Source organism: Conger conger, chromosome 18 (assembly GCF_963514075.1).
Source record: "Conger conger chromosome 18, fConCon1.1, whole genome shotgun sequence".
NCBI lineage: Eukaryota > Metazoa > Chordata > Actinopteri > Anguilliformes > Congridae > Conger > Conger conger.
In genome coordinates, this window is record NC_083777.1 from 7,890,369 (window position 1) to 7,915,000 (window position 24,632).

General features: G+C 48.8%; 1 protein-coding gene across 1 annotated transcript in view; it reads left to right on the forward strand.

Annotated features, from left to right (window-relative positions):
- Positions 1-24,632, forward strand: part of ccser2a (coiled-coil serine-rich protein 2a) — a 62,842-nt gene that overhangs the window by 22,359 nt on the left and 15,851 nt on the right. The window contains exons 5-10 of the mRNA XM_061228702.1: positions 8,026-8,116; positions 10,772-10,883; positions 11,358-11,505; positions 15,440-15,526; positions 18,032-18,118; positions 20,660-20,773. Of these exons, the coding sequence (XP_061084686.1) occupies positions 8,026-8,116; positions 10,772-10,883; positions 11,358-11,505; positions 15,440-15,526; positions 18,032-18,118; positions 20,660-20,773 (639 nt within the window). The remainder of the gene's footprint in view (positions 1-8,025; positions 8,117-10,771; positions 10,884-11,357; positions 11,506-15,439; positions 15,527-18,031; positions 18,119-20,659; positions 20,774-24,632) is intronic.

Sequence of the window (24,632 nt, forward strand, 5' to 3'; positions counted from 1 at the left end):
GAATGAGTCTCGTCTATCGAAACTACTGTGACCTTTCAGGAGATGTGTTGCATTCGAATGTTTCACAGTCAGTGGGAGGGAGACAGAACTTCCATGTTGATCATGCAGCAGTATCTGTGAATCCATTCTAAAGCGTGCTTCAAACACTTCAAACACTTCAGACACTCCAGTGAAACCTGATACCACCTGTGTTGCCACACACACCCCTACTCGCACAATAAACGAGTGTGAAGCCCAGAAACGTCTCAAACTCATCGTCCAAGGAGAAATACGGGCGCAGCGTAGCGCCAACAGGGAGCGTGTTAGCGGGAGTCTCTCCCCTTTTGCATCGTTCCTTCCTCTCAGCGCGCCTCGTGTTATTCTCTTAAGCGTCTCGGCTGCCTAACGCTGGCGATACCGCGGGATTAGGGGGAACAAAAGCTCTCGACTGACGGGAACGTTAGCGGCTAAAACCGGCAGGTCTCAGCTTCCCGCACGGAATTTGGCCGGAGCCTCCTCACTGGCCCTCGAACGCTATTGGCTGGGATCAGCCTGTCCGTCTCGCAGGCAGGAGATGATGGCTGTGTACAGTGGCTAAAGAGATTAGTGACCAAGATTGGAGATAATCTCTTCGTTTTGTGTTGAGGTTTGGGAAGTATTGACACAGCTGTTGACCTGACAGGGCAGCTATTGAGGGGGGGGGGGGCTGCGACTGTTGAAGACTGCTACACATTGGGGGGACATTCCTTGCGTGCCTGTTTATCTTGCAGGGTCCGTCTCTCTTGTCTGTTATTGCTATTTTGTTTTGCGGACCCTCGACCGCTGGGTTAACACGGGTTGCATTTCTCCAGCTGTATGTAATGTATCTGGATTCTCTTGTGTTAGAGTAATGCAGGGCTACAGTATATGTGTCCAAATGTGTCCAAAGCATCTGTTTGCTCCGGGACTCCTGCCCCGGTGTTTGATTGACAGGACTGTGCTACAGAGCTCCTCGCTCTCTTTCAGAGACAGTTATTTTGGCTCATTTTTGAAAGACCTGGATTCCGATCTTTGTACGTAGTATTGCTGCCACATATTTAGCCGGATGAACTGGGTTGTGTTTCCTCTGATATTCCAGCTGCAGAATCTGGCCATGGTTGGTCCAGTTCTTATATTCAATTCAGCAGAGCTAGTGATTGGATGTCGTTTAGAGACTGCCCTTTGACCTGCCTCCATGGTTACTTGCACACCGTCTGCATGCTGGTAGTGCAGTGGATATTTCTTTCGCCTCTCAGCAAGAGGGTTCGAATCCCAATTGAGGTCTTTCTGTGTTCTCCCCATGCGTGAGCGGGTTCTCCGTGTGCTCTGGTTTCCTCCCACAATCATGGCATGCAGGTTAGGCTACTGGAGGGTGTTGCTGTAAATAAGCATGTGTGCTCAGTCAGCCTAACTTCATGAATGATGGTTAAATTAGAAATTGTGGGTGGTGCTTTGATTAAAACTCAAATTAGTGGCCCTCAATCAGTTAATTATTAAACTAGATGGTTGATGTAGTTCCTTCTTTAATCTTACAGACTGCTGCAAGAGGTGGCAAGGGGAGGAAAAGTGGAAGGTAGTATTGTCAGTTCAGTATTGAAGGTGTTATTGTCATCAATCTGAAACAGAATTTGTCCAATGTTGTGGCTGTGGCTCCATTGTGATTATACTGTAGGCTGATAAGGCACAGCCAAAAACATATATATTCCCAAAAATCAAAAAAAGAAAAAAAAAACTCAGTTTGAGCTTCTGTTGGGAACTGCTTTGTTTCAATAATATTTGGAGTAACACTTGGAAAACAAACTCCCATGGGTTACCTTTCAGAACCAGAATTATGCCTGTGGACAAAAGGGTTCTCACCATTTTATTTCGGGTAGTCCATTTTCAGTTTCATTTAAATGGAACCACGGGATGCGGGTGCTTTGGGATCTTGTTCAGAATCGATTGACTGACCTCCTCTCAGACCCAGTACCTCATCAATGCAGCAACTCTACTGCTCTAGCACGCTTTCATAGACCCTGTGTCTCAGTGCTGGGACTCTCCTGTTCTGTAGGAAGCCTAGATTCTTTCAGCTTTAGAAATCGTAGAAATGACGGTAAGCACAGCGACTCACACGGAGCCGCGGCGGTCTCTCTCCTGTGGGACGGGCTGACCTTGGGATCGTATGTGTGAGCCCCGCTCCGTTTCCTCTGTGAGATTACCGCTGCGGTCAGGCAGCCCATCTGCTGCAGGGTGAAGCATCTGCATGTCTGTGCCAGCCCTGTGTGGCCCTTCTCTCTTCAGCACAGCGGTGTCTGCCCCACACACACACACCCCTTTACATTGACCTGGGGCCTCTCTGATGTGACTATAGCGGATTGTTTCGGGGTCGGGGATGAAACTGACTGGAGAGGCAGCTGGCTGATAATCCCTGACAACACGAGTCCTTCTCTCACGTACTCTTAGCTGCTGGTGCGTCAGGACAGGTGACAGAACGCCTTCCCTGAGGAAACCTACCAGGAGAGCTGAGGAACTGTCCGGAGGCTGGCCTGTGAGCTTTTGGCGCCCCCCTGTGGAAGTACTAGCATGCTGCAGGCCGATTACAGGTGGCGCAGAGACGGAGCGAATCACGTCTGTCAACGCCACACGTGTGCGTTCAGGCCGCGTGACCGTTAAACATGAAAGAAACAGCGCCAGCAAAGATGAAGTAATCTCGGGGGAGGGGGAGAGACGTAGTTTCAGGGCGTGCTGAAAACGCTGACCCAAGGGACTTCAGGGGACTCGCTGCTAACAGGAGCAATAAAAGCGACCGCGGATCGATGAAAAGGCGATAAATTGTAACGGCTCCATTGATTTTGTCATTGTTGGGGATCAATGGGCATGATTCATGGAGCCGGGCGGGACGGTGGCTGGTGAGACAGGCTTGCGCAACGCCTGGCTCGGGGTGATTGTGTGCCGTTGTTTATACGCTGCTGACGAGGCTCTCCTCTGCTCGTGTGTCCTTCCCCTGGGTACCTTACTGCTGCCATCTTATTTTTATTTCACCAGGTCGAGCTCACTGAGAGTGAAGTGCAGGAGAGACCAGGGGAGATTACACAGAAAATGTAACTTTACCCATCAGCACAATACGTACAGTGAAGCACACAAACATCGGAAATGCCACACTGAATATATTACAATAAAGGCAACATCGTACTAATCATTACAGTGAAGGCAATATCACACGAAATATATTACTGTAAAGGGAGTACCATAATAAATGGTGAGATCTGTTATAGTATTTGGACAGTGGTATAATTTGTGTTCTTTTGGCTCTGTACTCCAGCACATTGGACTTGAAATGTAATCATGAGCAATTAAGGGTCAGTCTCTTTCTCAGGGACACTTCGACACATCCAAGGTGGGATCGAACCGGCAACCCTCTGACTGCCACACGACAGCTCTTACCTCCTGAGTCAATTTCGCCCTCACATGTGTATCCCACCATACTGTAACAGTAGGCTATACCATATTGTATCCCTCAATCAAGGATGTGCTATGGGGCAGCATTCACTCCCTCATGGGTTTAGTATGAGGCCTCCATGGACCACGCCCCATAGGGAACAGCTGGTGAGAGCCCATCTTAAAACCTACCTATTCCCCCCTCCCTTAGACTTATCGAATCTCTACATCTGCCTTGTAAGCCCATCCTAACCATTTTATTTTGGGTAGTCCATTTTCAGTTTCATTTAAATGGAACCACGGGATGCGGGTGCATTGGGATCTTGTTCAGAATCGATTGACTGACCTCCTCTCTGACCCAGTACCTCATCAATGCAGGAACTCTACTGCTTTAGCACGCTTTCATAGACCCTGTGTCTCAGTGCTGGAACTCTCCTGTTCTGTAGGAAGCCTAGATTCCTTCAGCTTTAGAAACTGATTCACAATGAGCGGGCTTTTATTTGACGGTAATCACAGCGACTCACACACACTCATATACAGGGCGGCCTGTAGCGTAGTGGTTAAGGTACATGACTGGGACCCGCAAGGTCGGTGGTTCGATCCCCGGCGTAGCCACAATAAGATCCGCACAGCCGTTGGGCCCTTGAGCAAGGCCCTTAACCCTGCATTGCTCCAGGGGAGGATTGTCTCCTGCTTAGTCTAATCAACTGTAAGTGTGTCTGCCAAATGACATGTAATGTAATGTATTTATGTACGCATTGTAAGCATCTTTGGGTCTTTGAAAAGCGCTATATAAATCAAATTTATTGTTATTAGTATTATTATTAGCCCCGCTATGAATAGCTTCGTTTTCATGCCCCATTGCAGCAAGGCTCGCCAACCACGACCTGCTCTGATCATTCCCGTTCTGTCATCGAGGTGTGCATTCTTGTCACACTTCTGAGTTTCATTAGATTTAGCTTTTCCAATATCCCTCGCTGGAGCGAAGCCAGCCAAAAAATATGTGAAGGCGTGTCTGCCTTTGAAGTCTTCATGGATTTGATGTTATTTGAACTCATCTCCAGCTTTCGTCTTTGTGTCGGTGTTATTGCATCCATACATAGCACACAGAGATCTGCACCTGTACCTGAAGTAGAGCGTTTTTGACAGCGTTTGTTTGTATATATGGAAGAATGTACTAATATGACAATTATTGTCTCCAACAATCAAATCTGAATCAAACTGAGGATCCTTTTTATTTATGTTCTCAAAAATGTTAGTTGTTATAGTCCTACAGGCAATACTAAAGCTCTTATACTGATCTCTATGGAAATCTCTATACTGCCAAATATGCAGTGGATACAATTTGATGAGTAGATGTGATGAGAAATACGTATTATATAATAATATATATAAATATATTATAAAAAAGAAAGATTATTGATGACATGTCTCATCCTCTTTCCTCACAGTTTGCATCTCCCATCAGCTAGGCACTGTAGGATGCCAAGATGAATCTGTATAAGAAGTCCTTTGCTAAACCTGAAATGCAATATACATTTATACTGCATGGTTGTGTATTGGCACATCATTGTTGAATCAATCTGAGTATTTATTAGTGCCATGTGTAGCCAAAGACAAATTTCAATTATCTAATCTAAGTAAAATAAAATTGTTACAAATAGTTAAAACTAAATAAAATAACCAAAACAAAGTTCAATAAGGAATAAAATAAGTAAAATCATTTGAAATGAAATGGGTTAAAATTGAAATAACGTATGAATAGAATTATATAATTAAAATCTAAATGAAAAGTAAGAGCATTTCACAATTGAAATAATTCAAATCGCATCATGTAATTAAAATAAAATAAAATAATTACAATACAATAAATACTATATCGTTAAAATAAAATCAGGAAAATAATTTTCATAAAATTACAGGGTCTACTGGGGCCTCTAACCCTCTTCTTGGTGGTGTTTATTGTCACTCGACACTGATTGATCATTAAGCAGTTAATCTAGTGTTTTCAGTCTCGGACTAGTGCTGATTTTAAGGTGTAGGCAGCTTTGGAGGACCAGGGTTCAGGAGTAGGGGTTCTTGTGTGTGGTGTTTTTGGCGAAAAGGGTCTGCTTTATGCCAGGCCGGTGAAGTGGATGAGTGCTGTTTAGCAGTACTTACGGGCGAGCAGTTGCGGTTGCTGAATTGGGGGTATGTTTCGCCTCTTGTCAAATGCGGTCTTGTTTGATCACTTAATCCTGTCTACTGATTTATATAGCCGAGTAATTAGCCGTCTCATCTCCATGCCTTGAAAGAGGTTATGACACCTTTTCCAAAAAAAACCGCTGCCTGTGATTTTAGCATGAAAAGCATTTCCCTGCATTGTCCACCGGGTGGCAGTGTGTCTCCTCAGTAGAGGCTGAGAGTGTTTTTTTAGCCTGGAGGTACAGGCATCGCCGTGTCCTCATGGCCCTCCTCCGGCCTCCCACTCTCCCTCTGTCTCATCCAATCGGCTCCTGTGTCACTGCAGAGGAAATGGAGGCCCGGCCCCAGACACAGAGACCCTGCAGCTGGCCTGCTGTGAGCCCCACTGCTGCTGACTCTACTGCCGTTTAGTGCTTCAGTGTTTTACAGCCCGTTTCCGCGTGACTCAGCGTGCGGTGTGCTGATACAATTCTTACTTATCAACCGACCGGGGAAAAAAAAAAAAGCAACATTCACCTGCTATGAATTTCACAAGACCCCAGTCCTCTTTCTCTCTCTGTCTCTGTCTCTCTCTGTCTCTCCCTCTCTCTCTCTCTGCTTTATTTCATTTTCACCAAGTAGATACACGGTAAATTCTTCAGCACTAATTAAACTGTGTCTATAAGAGGTGGTATCAGGTGTGCTGTGAAAGTAAAGTATACTCTATCAGACTGATAATTGTGTATTTAACGTTAAATATGGGTGCTAATGGATAAAAGAAGGACAGTATAGTTCTCTGGATGAGGAAAAAGAAAACAAGACCATACTTTAACCAGCTGCGGGAGCGGTTAATGCCCAGAGATGCATGATGGGCTGCTGGGTCCTCCTGAGTGGAGTTTTATTGACTTTACACTGCCTTGCATCATCTGTTTTCTCAAGTCTGCGCACGGGAACTTCTGAAACTGGTCTTTAGCCTGCACACACTCTCCCAGATCAAACACACGCACATGCATACCCTTCAGCTCGCTCTCATTCATTTCATTCCAGTTTAAGCCAGCATTTCAATAACCTGGTTATTAGCTTGGCTCTGACACCTTTACGCTGCGCAGTTCGGCCAGTAGAGGGCGCTAACCATGACCTGGTCCTCGTTGGAGTGTCAACTAACTGAATCCTCCACAGGGGCTGCAGTGCATGTAGTCACAGTTTGTGCTCAAGGAAACAGGTTTAAAAGCATGCTAATTCCATTGCAGGTACTAGGCCTTCTGGTGGAATTAGAGTTCCCAGAATGCACTGTGTGGGTGTGAGAGCCTTGATCCCTGCAATCCAAACAATAACCCTTTTTTCTGTAATGCAAACATGTCGCCTGAAAGTTTTTCTGCTTCTGTTCACTGTGGAGATTTAATGCAGAAAATTATTTTAAAATAGGCAGGAAGACATCTTGTGACATGGGTTTTAAATGATAATTAAAATAAAAAAAATTCATTAATGCATTTGAATTTGTTTTAATGAGCAGTTATGTGTTTGTGCCTGTCGTGTAATGAAATGTGTGCTCTGCAGAGCGTGTAGCTCTGTGAACTCTCCCGCAGAGCTCCAGAATTCAGAGCACGGCTTCTCTCTCCCGTTGGACATGTTTGGAAGTGCCGCTTTGAAGACACTAAAGGCCATGTACAAATATATAAAAATGGCTTTATTGAAATGGTTATTTGTGTTTGGTGGCTCATGCGGCTGGCTGTATTTGATCTGTAAGCAGTGTTGAAACGGGGTAGATAAAGCTTTGTGTCCACTGAACTGGTGTTGAAATGGCCCTTTGAGGCGGCCTTTAGAAGCCCGCTGAGATGCCCGAGTCTCGGTCATGAATGCGTAAGAGACCGCGGGCGCAGCTCATAAAAGCTCCGTATTTCTCTCAATCTTTTTTTTTTTTTGAAGAAATTTTATTGTTTGCTGGAAGGTTCTGCACTAGATATTTGTTATGATTATTGGGTTATTTACGTATGCGTCGTGTGTAAGATGGCGGTGCGATGTTCTTTTTAAGTACGGTCCAGACGAGCATCCGTGTGAGGTCTGGGTGGTGTTTTTTTACTGCTCTTTTTTAAGTATTGAAGGGCATTATTTATTATTTGTATTTATTGCTCTCGCATGCCTGTCTGGTATCACTGCGGTAGCAGCAGACGGATTCCCCTTTAATCAGTGCTGGCTGTGTTCTCTTTGTGTGGTTTCACTCGTTTGTTTTACTAAGAAGTGAATAATAATGAAACTCTTTTTTTTGCTGCATTTTGTTTAGTCCAATTTCATTCTTTCACCTCAATTTTTTTTCTCTTTTGTCCCTCGAGAGTGCAGCGGTCGCTGATCTCAAAAACAGAACTATCATTGAACAGACTGGCAAGCCAGAGAAAATACTGGGCCCAGACGTTTCTGAACACCTTCTCTCTCACCCCTTGCCCTACACAGGACATTGTGGACCACCTGGAGTCATGTGACCTGGAGGATGATGACCTCATGTTGGATGTGGATCTAACAGAGGACGCCTCACTTCACAGTGGTGAGTTCTGGCCCCGCCTACTCCTCAAAACAACCTGGTTATTAAATATATACCATATCATACACACACACACACACACACACTCACACGCACACACACCCTGTATGCTGAGATACAGCCAATACTGAGTCACACAGACAGATGCTGGGAAGAGTGCAGTGGGACAGCGTGTTAGTGGGTTTGTGCTAGCGTGTTTCTGTGTTAGCGTGCTGTACTAGCGCGTTTGTGTGTTAGCGGGCTGTCCTAGCGTATTAGCGTGTTTGTGTGTTAGTGTGCTGTGTTAGCGTGTTTATGTGTTAGCGGGCTGTGCTAGCGTGCTGTGCTAGTGTGTTTGTGTGTTAGCATGCTGTGTTAGCGTGCTGTGTTAGCGTGTTTGTGTGTTAGCGTGCTGTATTAGCGTATTGTGTGCTAGCGTGCTGTGCTAGCGTATTTGTGTGTTAGCGTGCTGTGCTAGAGTGTTTGTGTGTTAGCGTGCTGTGCTAGCGTGTTTGTGTGTTAGCATGCTGTGCTAGCGTGTTTGTGTGTTAGCGTGTTTGTGTGTTAGCGTGCTGCGTTAGCCTGTTTGTGTGTTAGTGGGCTGTGTTAGCGTGTTTGTGTGTTAGCGTGCTGTGTTAGCGTGTTTGTGTGTTAGCGGGCTGTGCTAGCATGCATGCGCAGACCTCAAAGCCACAGGAATGCCAGACACTCCAGCACTTCCTCACCCTCTCCCGTTTGGGAATGAATGCCGGCAGTATTTATAGTAACAAAGTTCCGGGGCACCGAAGGGGGAAGGGGGGGGTTCCCGGGGTGGATCTGGGGGGAAAATCGGGCCCCTCTCTCCGTGACACTGCCGGGCTGACAGGAAGAGGAAGAGGAAGAGGAAGGGGAAGCCCTGCTGTTCACCCCACTTCCCCTGACGGGCCAGGCCCAAAAACAAACAGAGACACAGCGCCCGGGTTCTGCGACGGGTCCACGCGCAAGCGGCCAGAAGCTCCTCCGCTTCCGGTGAGTTACGGACGGAAGAGGAGAGGAGAGGAACCCACAGGGCTCTTTTACTCTTTATTAAAGTGGCCTGCTTCTCTGACTTTGGAGGAGTGTGGGACAGCGTACTCCAGAGCGGTGACAGGAGGGGAGTGGGAGGCTGCTGAAGTTGCGCTCGGGCTGTGCCAGAACGCAGGGGTGGGCGAGAGAGGAGGGCGGCTGTGCTTCTCTCGCTCTGTCTCTCAAATCCACATTTCAAACTTCAGACCGCTTTATTGGCGTGACAAATATAGGCACTCCCGTTGCCAAAGCAGAGCTTACGTAATACGTTTATGTGCAGTGCGGTATGGATGATGGATTACGGATTATTGATGTAAAAAAATGCCTGAAACTGAAATGACCGTAAGCAGTGTTGTAATTTGAGCGGTGTGTGTGTGTGTTGTGTGTGTGTTTGTGTGTGTGTGTGTCTGTGTGTGTGTGTGTGTGTGTCTGTGTGTGTGTTTGTGTGTGTGTGTTGTGTGTGTGTCTGTGTGTGTGTGTGTGTGTTGTGTGTGTGTGTGTGTGTGTGTGTCTGTGTGTGTGTGTGTGTGTTGTGTGTGGTTGAATAAGGCTGATTTAGTGGAAGTAAATTTGGTTATTGTGAATTTGGCTGAAATGTGCTAACTCTCTCTCTTTGTTTCAGTTTGCTCTCACATGAATGAGAAGTCCATTTTCTCACTGATTAGTTTCACTCTCTCCAATTTCTTTTTGCCAACAGTTCTATAACACTCTGCCGTGTGTGTGGTGTGGTGTGGTGTGTGTGTCTGTGTGTCTGTATGTGTGTGTGTGTGTGTGTGTGTCTTTGTGTGTGTGTGTGTGAGTGTGTCTGTGTGTCTTTGTGTGTGCGTGTGTGTATCCGTGTGTGTGTGTGTGTGTGTGTGTGCGCATAGTGAGGACTGGTGTGTTGGAGCATCAGTGTTAATGCACACTCCTGGGTCTGAGAGCTCAGGGTGTTAGTCTCTCATTAGTGCTGATGGTCTATCTGTGTGTGCGTGTGTGTGTGTGTATGTCTGTGTGTGTCTGTGTCTGTACGCACATCTGTGTGTGTGTCTGTGTCTGTGTGCGTGTGTGTCCGTGTGTGTGTGTGTGCGTGTGTGTCCGTGTGTGTGTGTGTGCCCATAGTGAGGACTGGTGTGTTGGAGCATCAGTGTTAATGCACACTCCTGGGTCTGAGAGCTCAGGGTGTTAGTCTCTCATTAGTGCTGATGGCTCATTCTGAGTGCTGGGGCAGCTTCACGCTCTACCCGGAGTGCATCAACAAGCGTTAGCGAAGGCTAACACGCCATTATAAGGGCTTTGAGCTTCTGTAACGAGCAGTGAGAGCAGTGCTCTCGGATGGAGCTTTTCTTTCTCTGAAGGAGCTTTTAGATGGAATGAAATTGTTTTTATGTCCTAATTCTACATTTTTGTGTATTACCCTCTCTAGTATAGAGTTCTCCTGGGAGTGAAGCATATTCATTTATTTGAGTGGAAGGAGGAGATATGCTTGTGTCATATAATAAGGCCTTATTGTGCAGGATTGGGTTGATTATATACGGATAAACCTATGTTGCTGACCAAACCTGACTCATGCACTCCCCCCCCCCCCCCCCACCCTTGTTGTTTATGGTACGACCCGCTGATTCTGCTGGTGAACCCGTTGTGTGCTCCCCACAGACGCTGACGGAATGTCCCACTTTGAGCATTCGGAGAGGGGTGGAAGGCAGGGCCACTGGAGGAGGCGACAGCATCACTGGGCCGGGCCGGACCACTTCCACAACGACAACAGGTGAGCCGGGGGGAGCTGGAGAGATGATTACCACAACTCAGACCTTACAAGTGCTGCTATTACAGCATCATCAAGCCCCCGTCTGTTTCTAACTGGGTGTTATTAAAGTTTTATTAGTTCTGTTTTTTTTTTGTTTTTTTTTTTAAAGAGAAACTTTTTCTGGAGTTTTCTGCAAAACCCTTGGTGATTGTGTAATCTGTGCTTTCTGAAGCGCCAAACTTTAAGAGTACCCTTCTAGGCTCAGTCTGCTCCTCAGTAGGAGAAGGTCACATGACTCTGAGAAACAGGAAGCAGTGTTGGGTCTGAGCCCCTCCTCTCCCCCTCTCCCCCTCTCCTCCTCTCCCCCTCTCCTCCTCCTCCTCCTCCTCCTCCTCCTCTCCTCCTCCTCCTCCTCCTCTCCCCCTCTCCCCCTCTCCTCCTCTCCCCCCTCTCCTCCTCTCCCCCTCCTCTCCTCCTCTCCCCTCTGTCCCGTAGAAGAGGCCTGCTCCAGCTGGGCCGCGTGGGGCCTGCAGTGAGGCCGGACGGCCACATGGGGGCGCTGGACCAGATGACCCTCAGACACATGGCTCAGGACTGCACCTCCGTTAAAGCCCAGCTTCTCAAACTGAAGAGTCTGCTGCAGGTTAGGGAAACACACACACACACGCACACTGTACACACACAGGCGCAGACACACAACACACACACACACACACATATACACGCATACTGATACTGTACACAAGCACACACACACACATGCAGACACCAACACACGTACAAATACACTGATACTGTACACGCACACACATGTAAACATACGCAATCACATGCACACACAGACATACACACAGGCACACACACACACACACAATCACACACACAGTCACACACACAGACACACACACACAATCACACGCACACACACACAGACAAACACACAGGCAATCACACGCAGACACAGAGACATACACACAGGCAATCACACGCACACACACACTTTTGGTCACATGTTGTACACCTGCCAGGTCTCTGCATTAATCCAGCGCTTGGCTCTTACTCCTCGTCTCTGCTCGATGGAGAACAGCAGGAAGCGGGGCGCGGTGTGAGGCGTGTTCTCAGGGCTCCCGTGTAATGAGCTGGAGTGGGCTCCGGCTGTGTTGTTACCGCGCTGTTCCCGCTGCATTATAGTGCTTAATCGCGTATGAAGAGCTGGCTAACGCGGCAGCTGAACGCAGGTGCTGGGAACGCCGGCGGGCTAACGCGCGCGCGGCTATCCCCGACGCGCCCGGGGCCGGTCCGCGCGGCTGCCTCCGGCCTGCAGGGCCGTTTCCATGGTGAAGGAGCGCAGCGCGGAGCCTGGTGCCCGCCGCTGATCTCTCGCCGCTCCCCGGCGAGCCCGGAGCGCGGCGGTTACCGCCCTTTCCGCTACGGGCCAGCGTCCCCCCCGCGTGACCCGTGACGGCCCCCCCGGCTGTGACGCGCACACACGGGGTCTCCCAGCGGCAGCGCTGACCCCTGTCCCTGACCCCCCCCCCCGGGGGAGAGGTCCCGCCCCTACCGAAGTCTACACGCGGGCGTGACGCCCTGCGACAAACAGGGCTAGCCCTGCTTCACCCTCACACAGAGCTGGGAGAGAGAGAAGAGGGGATGAGAGAGGAGAGGAGGGGGACGGGTGGCGATGAGAGGAGGGTGGAGGAGAAGAGGTTTGGGTGAAAGGAGAAAAGGAGATGAGAGGAGGAGAGAAGAAAAGTTTGGGATGAGAGAGGAGAGGAGGAAATGAAAGAGGTGGAGAAATGGAGAGAAGCATATGAGAGGAAGAGGGAGGACAAGAGGATGAGATGAGAGAGAAGAGGAGAGGAGGAAATGAGAGAGGAGAAGAGGAGAGAAGGAGACGAGGCAGAAGGAGAAGAGGATGGGATGAGAGAGGAGAAGAGTAGACGAGAGGAGATGAGAGGAAGAGGGAGGAGAAGGAGGTGATGAGAGAGGAGAAGAAGAGAGGAAAGGAGATGAGATGAAGAGGAGGTGATGAGAGAGGAGAAGAGAAGGAGAAGAGAGGAAGAGGGAGAGGTGGTTCACTGAACATTGACTGATCAGAGAGTGGCACAGCCCCACTGTTTCTGCTGAGCTGCACTCTGCCTCCTGTAATGAGCTGTGATGGTGAAATGGCCTCACTAATCAATCTGACTACCAGTGCTCCCTTTCCCCTAATGCGGCCCATATTACACAATGGAACATTACACACATAGGTTTTAGAGAGAGGTTACGTTTGGTGCCTTATTGAGTGACACGAGTGGGGGAAACCAGTGTCTTCTAAAAGTTAAAGCTAAAATTTAATGGGCCGGTTTCATCGATGCAGATTAAGCTTGTAGACCTCGACTAAATGTAGTTTTGTATGGAGAATCTATCGTATATTTGAATCGCAGAAGCAGAGAGGTAATTGAGGGGGTAGGAGTTTGGGACGCTCTGTGAGTGGCATTGAATATCCCGTGTTTAAAAGAGAACCGCAGTTGTTCAAGTTTAATGAGCCCTGATTGGACAGTCACTCAGTCACCACCCTCCAATTAGGGCTTGATGCAAGAGGAGCTGGTGCAGGTTGATGTATGGCTCGTGGGGCTCCCCCCGAATCTGCTGTTCTGCTAGCCCGTGCGATCTCGCTCTGCTTCCTCTCAATAATTCACAGCACTAAAACTCTGAAAACTGGATTTATAGAAAGGCATTCTAGAACTACTTTCTTAAGCTACGGGACGGCTCACCTCCCCCCTGTGAACCGTGACTGGGCGGGCAGAGCGTTAGTCTCGAGGTGCCACCTCCGCCCAAACAGTCCTGTAGAGATGGAGAGGCAGCGATACCTCCGTCCTCTTCCTCCTCCTCCTCCTCCTCCTCCTGTAAAGATGGAGAGGCAGCGATACCTCCATCCCCCTGTGTTTCTCCTCGTCTCTCCTGTTCTGCCGTTGTAAGGAGAACAGCCACACGGCTCTGAACACAAGCTCTGGGCTCTGTCTGGTTCAGTCTGGAGATCTCAGGCGAGAGGAACGATTCGCTCTGCTTCTCGCAGAAGTATTGACTAAAAAAGTGCCAGTGTTCTTGCAAACTTCTCAAATGAAACTTTGCAAAATGGAGAGATGGTTAGGAAGTGTGTGGGCGCAATTCATCTTTCGTTTATTTTCCACATTTAGTTTCTCTGGAAGGTAACTTGGCCGTCTGGTAGTAACTTTCTTACCGGTGCGCAGGAAATTTTCAAGAATGAGAGCGCAATGTGATCAGGGGAGCTGATCAGTGCGCTGGGAATACGATATTTAGACAGGATGTTTGTGTGAGAAAGTTAACAGCAGCAACAGGCATCAGTTTCATGTTGCTCCAGTTGCTATGGGCTCCTTTGCTCAGCGCTGTTGATTGGCTGCTGTGCTGTGCTCAGCGCTGTTGATTGGCTGCTGTGCTGTGCTGAGCGCTGTTGATTGGCTGCTGTGCTCAGCGCTGTTGACAGTGGTCAGTGAGTGAGTAAGTACTGCCGGTGCTGGCCTCACTGTTATCAGCAGACACTGATATTTGCCTGCTGCTCTGCTTTGCCAGACAGAGTGGGGAGGGGGGGACTCTGTCCAGAGCGGTGATTGTTGTTTCTCTGTCCCCCTCTGAAAAGCACAGCGGGTGTGCATCTCTCCCACACTGTCCTTTTATTTTCCTTCCGTCTCTCTGGAAGATTCTGGAAATTGCCTTCCCTCGTCACCCTGAAGGCTGGTTCACTAAATTGCTTGAAGCCAGTAGGAGTGCCACTGAGTTCCGCTGCCTTCTGTGTGTGTTTGTGTGTTTGTGTGTGTGTGTGTGTGTGTGTGTGTGTGTGTGTTTTGTAAAGCCGCAGTAATGTTGTTTTATTTTGTTGGCTATTAGCAGTGCAGTAGAATCTCCCCTTACTACCCTGTGGATATACAGATATTAGCCTTCTATTGGTCAAGAGCAGTCCAGACAAACACACACACACACACACACACACACACACACACGGGTGCACATTCACACACACACATGGGCATGCAGACACACACACACACACACACAAATGTTCACACATCTATTCATCCAAGCACTCATACTGGCATTAAAAGCTACTGCCCCTTAAGAAAGGCAAAGTGTCACAATGCTCTCCTCTTCATATTAATTCCCATAATGCACTTGTCAGAGCTTCAGTGCCGGCTGGCATTAGAGCTTTTCATTTAGCTGTGGTCGCTACACTGCGAAAACACCTGCAGTCATCAAACTTCACTCCCATCACTTAGCCCTTTAACCCAGTAGCCCTGGGCCTGGTAATGATGTTGTATTCTAGCTGCCAACTGTGGTATGCTAGTTTGAAAGTTGATTGGACTCTTCAAGGGTTCTGAATTTCTGTATGTTTACACTCGGACTCCAAACAGTACTGTCCTCTCAGGTCCACTTTTGCACGTGTTCTTGTGTTTGATTTGCACTTTGTTGTACGTTGCTCTGGATAAGAGCGTCTGCTAAATGCCACGTAATGTAATAATGTAATGAGGACCAGGCCTGTTCTCAACCTCCTGTCCCTCTGTCTGTCTCTCCACATACAGATGGAGGACCTGGGTCTGGGGCAGGACGAGCTGCTATCGGGCCCCCTGAGTCCAGAATCCAGCGAGGACGCAAACACATCCCTACAGGTGAGCCCCCCCCCCCCCCCCCCCCTTCCGGAACGTTCCATCCCTAAAGCGTGGGCTAGAGAGAGCGCCCCCTCAGCGAGGTTGCAATGGACTGACCTTCTGGGCACCCTCAGAGTTCGGCGGGGCAATTCCACGTACATTTAGACGGGGTGTTTAATGGAGAACAAGCGGTACGAGGAGGAGACGCGGGGCGTAAGTGGGTAACAGCCTGAGTGCAGCTGGGGCCCGCGGTTCAGACAGATGTACTCGGCTGATGGGAGATAAAGAGCATGATTGCCACAGCAGGAGCATGGCTGGAAGGACAGCGTGCCCCTGACAGACCCATAGTGAGAGCAGCGCTGTTCTGGAGTCACTCAACTTTTCATCTGCCATTAGCAAACAAATAACAGTGCAGTCTCTCATCATTCATTCATCTTTTCTAGCTCCGAGTGTGCTGCGTCCAACCTGTGTTCTCAGAGGTGTTTTTGGGTTTTGGTGGTGGGTGTAGGAGTTTTGGGATGGGTGTAGGTGTTTTGGGAGCGGGTGTAGGAGTTTTGGGATGGGTGTAGGTGTTTTGGGAGCGGGTGTGGGAGTTTTGGGATGGGTGTTGAGTTTTGGGGGCAGGTGTTGGAGGTTTGTGGGCAGGTGTAGGAGGTTTGGGGGCAGGTTTTGGAGGTTTGTGGGCAGGTGTAGGAGGTTTGGGAACGTGTGTTGTGAAGTAGGTGAGGTGGGTTGAAGTGGAGGTCATGAAAATACTATTTTTCTTTTCATTATTACCTGTAAACCACCACAGGAGAGGAGTGGAGCGTTTGAACATTTCTGAGCTTGCTGGGGGTGCGAGTAGAGTTGGCATTCTTCTTAACGGCGACCTCCGTGAGCCGGTCGTCGTGGTAACGAGCTCCCGCCGCTCCGGCCGAACACGGCCAGCACACATCCGGCACGTCGGACCTCCGGAACGCCGGGAGCGTTCGGACCGGCCTCATTAAATCTGCATGGAGCGCCTTCGCCGCGCCCATCTATTATTCACCTGCTCCTGTCTCCCGACGCTCCACCGCACACAGAAACACGCCAGGTCCCTTTCACACCTCTCTGTACGCACCGTGTTCAGGGCCAGGGCGACTCGGCTTTTTACACATCGCCCGAGCTGTCAACGACTCTTCAATCAAGTACCCAGGCTGTCTCGGGCCCTCGCCGGGGTTAAGTCCCGGGTTTTTTGGTGGGCGAGAGCCGAATCAAAGACTCGAGTGCCTCTCTTCTGCTTTCAAGTCTGGGAAACTGCGAAGGCCCTTCTTTCAACGGTTTTTTTAATTTTTATTCACCGCTTCTTTTCCCTGGCTCACTGCGGGCATGAATATGTCTGTGTGATCTGCTTCTTTATCGCACAAATATTTGAAAATGTTTTTGTCTAAGGATGCAGGTGAAATGTGTTATGACTTAGACTCACGAAGGGGCTGCCCGTTACTGGCTGGTTGGTTCAGCACGTGTGTGCCTCCACCCCCGCGCCCCCACTCGCTCACACACACACACACACAAACACCACCACCCCACACACTGTGTCTGACTCTTAATTCTCCAGCTGATGCATATTTCATGAGGAAAGGGTTGCTTGGCTCATGTTGTCTGGGTTCCTGCGATGGGATAATATGATGTTTGCTCAGATCAACCATTAACTCCCCTGCTAAGCAGAGCACGACATGGCTAGCTTTATTAGACTCATGGGAAACCGATAGTCTATGATAGGTAATCATAGGCTGTAGATAGGTAATCAAAAACAGATGCGTAATGGAAGTAATGGGGTCCCCCTCTGAGTCAGGTTCTGCTCAAGGTTTCTTCCTGTTTTTAGGCAGGGAGTTTTTCCTTGCCGCTGTTGCCCTAGGCCCCCCTTGGGGGCCTGTTCTCTGTAAAGCTGCTTTGTGACAAAGCCCCTTTGTTAAAAGCACTGTGCAAATATAAAAATGATGAATTGGATTTAAGGAGTCTCAGCTATCCTAATGTGAGAAACAGCCCAGAGTAGAGGAGGAGAAAAGAGAAATGGAGTCGACTCTTAACTCATCCATATATCCCATTATTCACAGAAGCAAATACTGGTTCCTTTTTCTCAGCAGTGTCCCAGAATAGCCCCTTAACTTCCGCCGCTAACCTTTAACGAGTCTTTGACTCGATTGGCTGAGACCTGGGGTGAGGTCCGTAAGTATTTGGACAGTGACACATTTTCACAGGGCTGTAGTTCTTACACAGTTCTCTCCATACGGATGTACACACCCTCTAATTGAAGTGGCGACTGTCAGCTTTAACCGGAGGTTGTGTACATCTGAGGGCACGTACATTGAAATTACAGCCCTTTTTGTGTCATTGTCCAAGTACGCACACATAAGAGGAAGTTAGGGGGCAGTGAGGGGGGTTTGTGAGGGTTAACAATATCAGCCTAGGAGGCCCCGCACGTGCACGGTTTCTGTTACGATCGCGGCGCTGGTTCGGTCGGGTGGCGTGTGTGGTTTCTCTAACGGGCGCTCTCCTCTCGGGCAGGTGGAGGAGCTGATGAGGGAGGTGCAGGAGCTCCGGGAGGAGCTGAAGAGGAAGGACAGAGCCATCGCCCAGCTGAGCCACCAGGCGGTGAGTGACCTGCAACCTTCCGCCCTCCGTCTCTTGCTCAGAGAGCCGGGCCGCGTGCTCCAGCGCAGGTCCTCTGACGCAGGTCCTCTGACGCAGGTCCTCTAGCGCAGGTCCTCCGGCGCAGGTCCTCTGACGCAGGTCCTCCAGCGCAGGTCCTCGACCGTTCCTAGAACGCGCGTGACCGTTCTGTGTGAGGCGTCCTAGAGCGTAGTGGTTAAGGTACCTGACTGGGACCTGCAAGGTCGGTGGTTTGATCCCCGGTGTAGCCGCAATAAGATCCGCACAACCCTTAACCCTGCGTTGCTCCAGGGGAGGATTGTCTCCTGCTTAGTCTAAAATCAACTGTTAGTCACTTTAGATAAAAGCGTCAGCCAAATTACATGTAATGTAATGCAATAATGTTCCTCAGATGCGCATGACCGTTCCTTGGGTCCATTCCTCGACTTTTGAAAACTTTTTTTGAGACCCCGTGTTAAAAATGAGACGCACAAACACCTGCAGTTGTCCTGCTCTGATCTAAATCCTGCATTTTCATGCGATTTGTTTTTCCACCCGTGAGCGGAATAGCAGCACATATTTGCCGCTGACAACTTTGAACTAAAGTTAGAGGAGGAGAAGGAGGCGGTGTGGGTGTGTGAGAACTCCGCACGGCGAATGCGGGACGCGTGCTGTTCTGCCAGGCTCTCTATAACAGGCCTCCGCAGCAGGGGGTGCGCTACCTGCTCTGCGAGTTAGTCTCCCCGTTCTTCAATTCTCCGTTTCGTTTGCGGCGTGACGATACAGGCCTGTGTCTTCTCTAATCTGGTAAATAAGTACCGAGCCGGGGCACGACGGCTCTCGGCCCTATAGAGGGCCGTTTATAGGCCGAGGGTGTTAACGGTGTGTGATTATGTCTGTGAGCCGGTCGCAGCGGACGCTTTTCTGTCAGCGGTTAAAGTTAACGTCTTCATTACGCGTCCCCGCTCTCCGGCGGGCGGTGGAATGACCCACCTGGGCGCTGGCAGCTGCGGCTGCTTCGGCCCGAGGCCGACACAGCGGTCTGAGAACGCCGCTCGCTCTCCTGCACTCCTCCGTCACGCTCTGTCCGTCCCGCCTGGCATCCTTTCGTTTGTGTGTGTGTGTGTGTCTGTGTCTGTCTGTGTGTGTGTGTGTGTGTGTGTGTGTGTCTGTGTCTGTCTGTGTGTGTGTGTGTGTGTGTGTGTGAGTGTGTGTGTGTGTGTGTGTGAGTGTGAGTGTGTGAGTGTGTGTGTGAGTGTGTGTGTGTGTGTGAGTGTGTGTGTGTGTGTGTGTGGTGTGTGTGTGTGAGTGTGTGTGTGAGTGTGAGTGTGAGTGAGTGTGTGTGTGTGTGTGTGTGAGTGTGAGTGTGTGAGTGTGTGTGTGAGTGTGTGTGTGTGTGTGAGTGTGTGTGTGTGTGTACACTCGTACCGCCCGTGTTTGGGTCCCTGAAAAGGCTTAACGAGCTCAGTGTGCTGGTGCTCACCAGCCACTCTCAACACAGACCCTCCCCCTGAAGGAAGACCTGTTTTAAGGCCAAAGACGTAATTGCCGGGCCTAAATGAATATTTGATTTATTTTTGTTTGAATCTCAGCAAAACAAAGACTCCACAGAAACCACAGGTGTGATTTGAGATGCCGCTCACTGATGAGTGTGATGTTGAGGATGTTCGGTTGGTGTAGGTAGGCCTGTCAGCTTCTCTCATTATTTCAGTTGTGGATTCAGAATGTCAGAAAGTGACAGTGATACGCCCTGATCTTCAGCGCCCAGGTTTTCAGGCCTTTATTTAACCAGGGCAGGTCCGTTGAGATCATGTTTCTCTTTTTCGAGGATTCAGGGATTTCAAGGATGTTTTGACTCCATTTCCTGTGTGAATATCCATTCCCTCCCCTGAGTCATGCAGAGCCAGTGGAGCAGGATCCGTACAGTATTATTCAATGTCTTGGTGTGCGTGTACTCCAATGCAAATTGTGACAGACAGTGTGACAAGAGTGCGCGTGTGTGTGTGTTTTTGCGGGTTTGTGTGCGTGCGTTTGTGGGTGTTTGTGTGCATGTTTGTGTGTGTGTGGGTGTCTGTCTATATGTTAGTGCGCGTGTGTATTTGCGCGGGCGTGCGTATTTGTGATAGCCGCCTACGGCTTATTATCTCATTAGGTTTTCACACTGGTTTTATCTGATCCGCTGCTTCCTGTATCACTGTGCTAATACAGCAGAACCTCCGGGATAATGACACATCAGTGTGTCTCTGAAGCTCTAATTGGGGATCTAACAGATAAGAGTCGCTGCGCTCTCTCCTGCAGTGCCTCGGCACTGGGTTTCCAGCGTCCGTCTCCGCGTCCCAGCGCAGCTGCCCCGAGCTTCTGAAGCGATTAGCTTATGCACACAAACGCGCTAACAATCACGCCTAGCGGAGAAATCACCACGCTCATCAGCGCCCGCGAACTTTCCAAAGTCACCGAACGGAACCGCTGCGCCCGTTCTCTCTGTTTAATAAGCAGACATAAATATTAATAAAAACCCACATCCTTTCTGGTCTCTCTCCGCAGTCTGTGCCCGGCCATGCCGTGCGGTGCCAGTGCCAGCAGAGGGCGCCAGCGGTCCGGGGAGAGAGGCGGTCGCATCATGACAAGGCCACACAGACTCCCTGGAGAGGCCATGCTGTGAGTTATGCTTCTGGTACCTTCTGTTCCCATAGGGATGACTTTTTTTTGGCAGCCTCCGACGGGACCTCCTACGCGGACATTACCTCCTGTGTTCCGTTTTTTTTTACCGGTTTGGACATGTATTCGTGACTGTCGGCCATTTGGGTATCAAAGGATTTTTTTCTGCCTAAATCACCTTGTAGCGTTTATTTGTTCTTATGAAATATTCATTCCTGCCCTCTTTGCAGATGATAATGCTGAATACACATTTATGTAAAATGGCACTGTGCTGCTTCTTGTTTGCAAATTAGTTATCACAGACATTAATAGTGCTGCCCATAAGCATGGGTGAGGATCAGAGGGCCTTGCCGAAGGTGTGAACAGTCCTCCTGTATGAGTTAGTTTGAGTGTAGTCCTGTCTGTGTGTCCTTCTGTATGAGTTAGTTTGAGTATAGTCCTGTCTCTGTGTCCTTCTTTATGAGTTAGTTTGAGTATAGTCCTGTCTCTGTGTCCTTCTTTATGAGTTAGTTTGAGTATAGTCCTGTCTCTGTGTCCTTCTTTATGAGTTAGTTTGAGTATAGTCCTGTCTTTGTGTCTTTCTGTATGAGTTAGTTTGAGTATAGTCCTGTCTCTGTGTCCTTCTTTATGAGTTAGTTTGAGTATAGTCCTGTCTCTGTGTCCTTCTTTATGAGTTAGTTTGAGTATAGTCCTGTCTTTGTGTCTTTCTGTATGAGTTAGTTTGAGTATAGTCCTGTCTGTGTGTCCTTCTGTATGAGTTAGTTTGAGTATAGTCCTGTCTCTGTGTCCTTCTTTATGAGTTAGTTTGAGTATAGTCCTGTCTTTGTGTCTTTCTGTATGAGTTAGTTTGAGTATGGTCCTGTCTGTGTGTCTTTCTTTGAGTTAGTTTGAGTGTAATCCTGTCTGTGTGTCCTTCTTTATGAGTTAGTTTGAGTATAATCCTGTCTGTGTGTCCTTCTGTATAAGTTTAAGTGTAGTCCTGTCTGTGTCTTTCTTTGAGTTAGTTTGAGTGTAATCCTGTCTGTGTGTCTTTCTGTATGAGTTAGTTTGAGTGTAATCCTGTCTGTGTGTCTTTCTTTATGAGTTAGTTTGAGTATAGTCCTGTCTTTGTGTCTTTCTGTATGAGTTAGTTTGAGTATAGTCCTGTCTTTGTGTCCTTCTGTATGAGTTAGTTTGAGTATAGTCCTGTCTCTGTGTCCTTCTTTATGAGTTAGTTTGAGTATAGTCCTGTCTTTGTGTCTTTCTGGATGAGTTAGTTTGAGTGTAGTCCTGTCTGTGTGTCCTTCTGTATGAGTTAGTTTGAGTATAATCCTGTCTCTGTGTCCTTCTGTATGAGTTAGTTTGAGTATAGTCCTGTCTCTGTGTCCTTCTGTATGAGTTAGTTTGAGTATAGTCCTGTCTCTGTGTCCTTCTTTATGAGTTAGTTTGAGTATAGTCCTGTCTGTGTGTCCTTCTGTATGAGTTAGTTTGAGTATAGTCCTGTCTCTGTGTCCTTCTTTATGAGTTAGTTTGAGTATAGTCCTGTCTTTGTGTCTTTCTGTATGAGTTAGTTTGAGTGTAGTCCTGTCTGTGTGTCCTTCTGTATGAGTTAGTTTGAGTGTAGTCCTGTCTTTGTGTCTTTCTGGATTAGTTAGTTTGAGTGTAATCCTGTCTGTGTCTTTCTGTATGAGTTAGTTTGAGTGTAGTCCTGTCTGTGTGTCTTTCTGTAAGAGTTAGTTTGAGTGTAGTCCTGTCTGTGTGTCTTTCTTTGAGTTCGTTTGAATACAGCTCCACAGTGAGAAACCCAGCAAGCTGCTTTTACTCATCACAGCTTTTCTACGGAAAGGAAAATGGATAGAAAACTATTTGTAATCGCAAGGAAGTGCGGCTTGGTCAGGGTGAGCATCTGGTCTGAGTTCACTGGGTCAGGTTGCATTATCTTGATTATAACAGGCATTTCTCAAGAAACACAAGCGCTTGGCAGAGGGTTACATAAATATTCAGCAAACAGAGTTGTATATTTTCTGAGGAAGGTTGGAAGGTTACTCGTATGGCGAGAAGAATGAAGCCGTATATATATGTTGTGCGGTCCGCAGAGACGCACACACAGCGTGCTGATGCATAATTCCGCCCGCCCTTGTAAAAGTGAGCGTAGACGTGAGTGTTCTGCCGAGTCGGTCCTCTCCTGTAGTCTGAAGTTTTCTAATGGAGTTTCTGACAGATATATCTCATGGCTCTTCAGCGTTCACCTGTAATGAGTTCTGAAAAGAAAAGCAGGGCTCTGAGCTCGATATGGGAAGGTGCTGGTGGTAGGGCACACACCCGGCTTCATAGACGATGAATCACTACCACTGACCTCAATGTCTCAGCCATCAATCAAGCGCTTCGGAATTTTCTATCTCAGGTTATAACACACCGAGACACCAAGATCCTCCGTGCTCTCCTTCAGTTCTAGCCCTTCTCCCTGCAGCACATAATTAAAGTAAATTTAATGTGTTTTATTTTTCGTGAATTGTCACCGCGGAGCGCGTGGAGTTCTGGGCAGCGCAGGAGTTATGAGCGCGGTGATGGACAGCCTGTTTGGGAAGACAGCGGCCCATAAAAGCCCAATGACTGCGCTGTCCGCTGCAGCCGGCTCATATCCGACGCTGTCGCGCGCGGGCTCGTTTGATGCTGTGGAAGTGCCGTTTGCGGGCTATCCCAGAGGGCCGGGGCTGTCAGTCCACTCCTGCGTGCTACGCTACGATAGCCACGGAGCTACGCTACGATAGCCACAGAGCTACGCTACGATAGCCACAGCGCTACGCTACGATAGCCACAGCGCTACGCTACGATAGCCACGGAGCTACGCTACGATAGCCACGGAGCTACGCTACGATAGCCACAGAGCTACGCTACGATAGCCACAGAGCTACGCTACGATAGCCACAGAGCTGGGTGTAGCACACCGCGTCGGGTGTGCGTTTCACGCCTTCCACAGAACTGAGGCGGTGATAGGCGGCTCGCCCTCTACTGGCTGCCTACTGCCAGTACGACCTGTTTCCAGCTCAAACGGAACTGCTGCAATGCATTTAGCCTTTTATAAAAAAAATGTTTTAGCTTCAAGATTTTTTTTTGTTACATAGTCTATTTAAACAGCAGGGCATTTTTACTGAAGAGATTCGAATACGCGTCTTTGCTGAAGCGTATATCCTATCTGGGTGTTGTCTGGAAACTGGAACTTCAGACTGAATTATCGGCCTGGCTCTCCGATCGTAGCGCTGCTCGCTGGCATGAGATGCCACAGCGCTAACGATGAGAGATTAGTCTACGGAGGCGGGGCAGAGCACCGAGGCCGGGCTGTGATTGGTGGACACGGATGATGTGCTGCATGACATCATTCAGACGGGAGTGGAACAGAAAATGCCTCCGCGTTTTTTTCCAGAGGAAAATCTGACTCGGTTTTAAAGAAAGTTTTACTTGGATCATGTACACATTGATTTCTTAAGAAGGCTTTGCCTGGAACGCATGCTGTGCGCTGTGTTACGCAGGGAGAAGAAAAACACCCGCATGCTTAATCGCCGATGCAGGCCAGCTTCAGACGGTCTCTTCTGCTGCTTTCATTGTGCCCACCTGTTTCTATTGATTTTCACAAGAGTTTTTACTTGCTAATTTATTCTCCTTACCCTGGAGGCCTCGTTTTTTTTAGACAACCTGCAGGTGGGCCTGAAGGGGGCGATAGAGTTCCCTGGGGCCCAGGGCCTCCTGTGGGTGCCAGAGGCAGTCCAGCCTCGCCTGTAATCATGCCCGGGAGCTACAGTGCCATGGCCCTGTAACTAGCCCAGGCAGCATGGTGCCCACCTGGTCTCCATCCACACACACACACACACACACCCCTCCG